The 2,138-nt window shown below is 37.8% G+C and overlaps 1 protein-coding gene across 1 annotated transcript; it reads left to right on the forward strand.

Moving 5' to 3' along the window:
• The first annotated feature begins 685 nt into the window (after positions 1-685).
• Positions 686-1,096, forward strand: LOC128738530 (histone H3.3A-like). Its single transcript, XM_053833738.1, has one exon. It carries the CDS (start codon positions 686-688, stop codon positions 1,094-1,096), a length of 411 nt encoding a protein of 136 aa, XP_053689713.1.
• Positions 1,097-2,138: the final 1,042 nt, after the last annotated feature.

Genomic DNA, 2,138 nt, shown 5'->3' on the forward strand with positions numbered 1-2,138 from the left:
ACAAACATGTGTCATTGATTTTTGGAATTTGAAAAGCAGTTTAGCTAATATTTAATAATTTTAGCTAAAGATTAATAATAATATTTAGAAAACTGTTGTCACTTCATTTTTACCTATCAGAACAGTCTATCAGAACACAATGTATTTATTTTCACGAATAAAACATTGATTTTGAGTAAAAACTAATTTTAAAATCTCAAAAATCAGTGATGCAGGTTTGAAACTTAAATTCCAGTCAAATTTTAGATTTCAGTTTACATCCTGACTGATCTATGTATATAATGTGTTTTACATTAAAAAAAAACATTTAAAGTTATTCAAAATGATAAACAGTGATTTGAAATACATTAGGTAATATTTGCTTGGTAAAGTAGCTACCTATAAATTACACATATACATTCGATACCAAGTTAAACGCTACGTAATGGCAACTCTGCAGCAGACAGGAAGGAAAACCATACACAATGCAGGCAGGGATGCACCGGCTGTGCATGTATGTGTAATATCCGCACGCGGTACGCGTACGGTACGCACAACGGACTTGAAATTAAGAGGATCAACAATTTCCCGCCATTCCAGGCGGGTATAAAACAAACTGGTTTGTCTGTGTTCAGCATCAGTAAGCGTCAGTCAGTCAGGACATTCAGAAGGCTAGTTGAAAACCAAAAGTAATTATCGTGATAGAATGGCTCGTACCAAGCAGACCGCTCGTAAGTCGACCGGAGGAAAGGCTCCTCGTAAGCAGTTGGCCACAAAGGCCGCTCGTAAGAGTGCACCCTCGACCGGAGGCGTCAAGAAGCCGCATCGTTACCGCCCGGGTACGGTCGCACTGCGTGAGATTCGTCGTTACCAGAAATCAACGGAACTGTTGATCCGCAAGCTGCCCTTCCAGCGTCTGGTGCGTGAGATCGCTCAGGATTTCAAAACCGATCTGCGCTTCCAGAGTGCCGCCATTGCTGCGCTGCAGGAAGCAAGCGAAGCTTACCTGGTCGGACTGTTTGAGGATACCAATCTGTGCGCTATCCACGCGAAACGCGTCACGATTATGCCCAAGGATATTCAATTGGCTCGTCGTATCCGTGGAGAACGCGCTTAAATTGATCATCGAACGTATTTTGTGTTACCAACCCACCCAAACAAAGGTCCTTTTCAGGACCAGCAAGCATTCGGAAGAAGAGTTAGATTTGAGATTTTTCTCGATCGTTTTACGGTTCTTATTTTTAATTATGTGATGTGCGGACTGGTTAGAATTAAATACAATCTAAGGAAGTGTATGTACATATCGTCAAGTTCCTCGAAAACCTGCCTCTTAGATTTATCCTGCTTACGAAATTTCATAATATTGGAAGCTACTCATATCGATACTGTCTGGTAGTGTTAATGAATAGTTTTAGAATCCTATCTATCATATTTGGTGAAAGAAGATCTTAAAAATAGCTTCAATCTATGATTTTCAATTCACTCTATATGTAAACATAAAAGCAACATAATATTGAATAAATTTATATAAATTTAAGCAAAAACATGTATCATTTATCTGCATTAGTTGTAATAATCAATTTCCTTAGTTGTTGCTCGTGTAATTCGAAATTGACGCTCATGTCGTTTAGAAAAAGTTTCGTACATGCAGTATCTATTGATTCGATTCGATAGTCTAAATTTTTATTTCAAGTTTCAAATGTACAATGCGATTTACAGCACTATGTGAATCTCGGTCACTTGAACGGGACGCAGCACGAAGAGCTTTGCTGATGCATGGTCATGTTAAGACATGATATTAACATAATTTGACTATTTTAATGTACACGAAACTAACGTCACAATTTCTAATTTCTAATCCGCTAAGCAATTCGTATTTTAAATTCAAAATATTCCGTACAAAGAGAAAATTAAGTTCTAAACGGATTCAGTACTAGTATTTCAATTTGTTGCAGTTTAATTGCTTGATGCTTGTGCTTTACGTCAATTACAAATGGCGGACCCGGTAACTTTCCATTGATGATCACAGGAATTAACCGTTTGATTGTAAGTCATTGTTAGGGAATGACGATTAAAGGCTGTGTTAGTGTGTGTAGAATATATATGGGTCATTCCATGCCAAGTGTCCGAGAAAAAGTTCAAACGTGTAATCGAGCTTC

The sequence above is a fragment of the Sabethes cyaneus genome, chromosome 2 (genome assembly GCF_943734655.1).
Source record: "Sabethes cyaneus chromosome 2, idSabCyanKW18_F2, whole genome shotgun sequence".
NCBI classification, from domain to species: Eukaryota; Metazoa; Arthropoda; class Insecta; order Diptera; family Culicidae; genus Sabethes; species Sabethes cyaneus.

What these genes read in the sequence shown, in the direction of transcription:
- LOC128738530 (XM_053833738.1), top strand. Translation starts at nt 686, where the DNA reads ATGGCTCGTACCAAGCAGACCGCTCGTAAGTCGACCGGAGGAAAGGCT.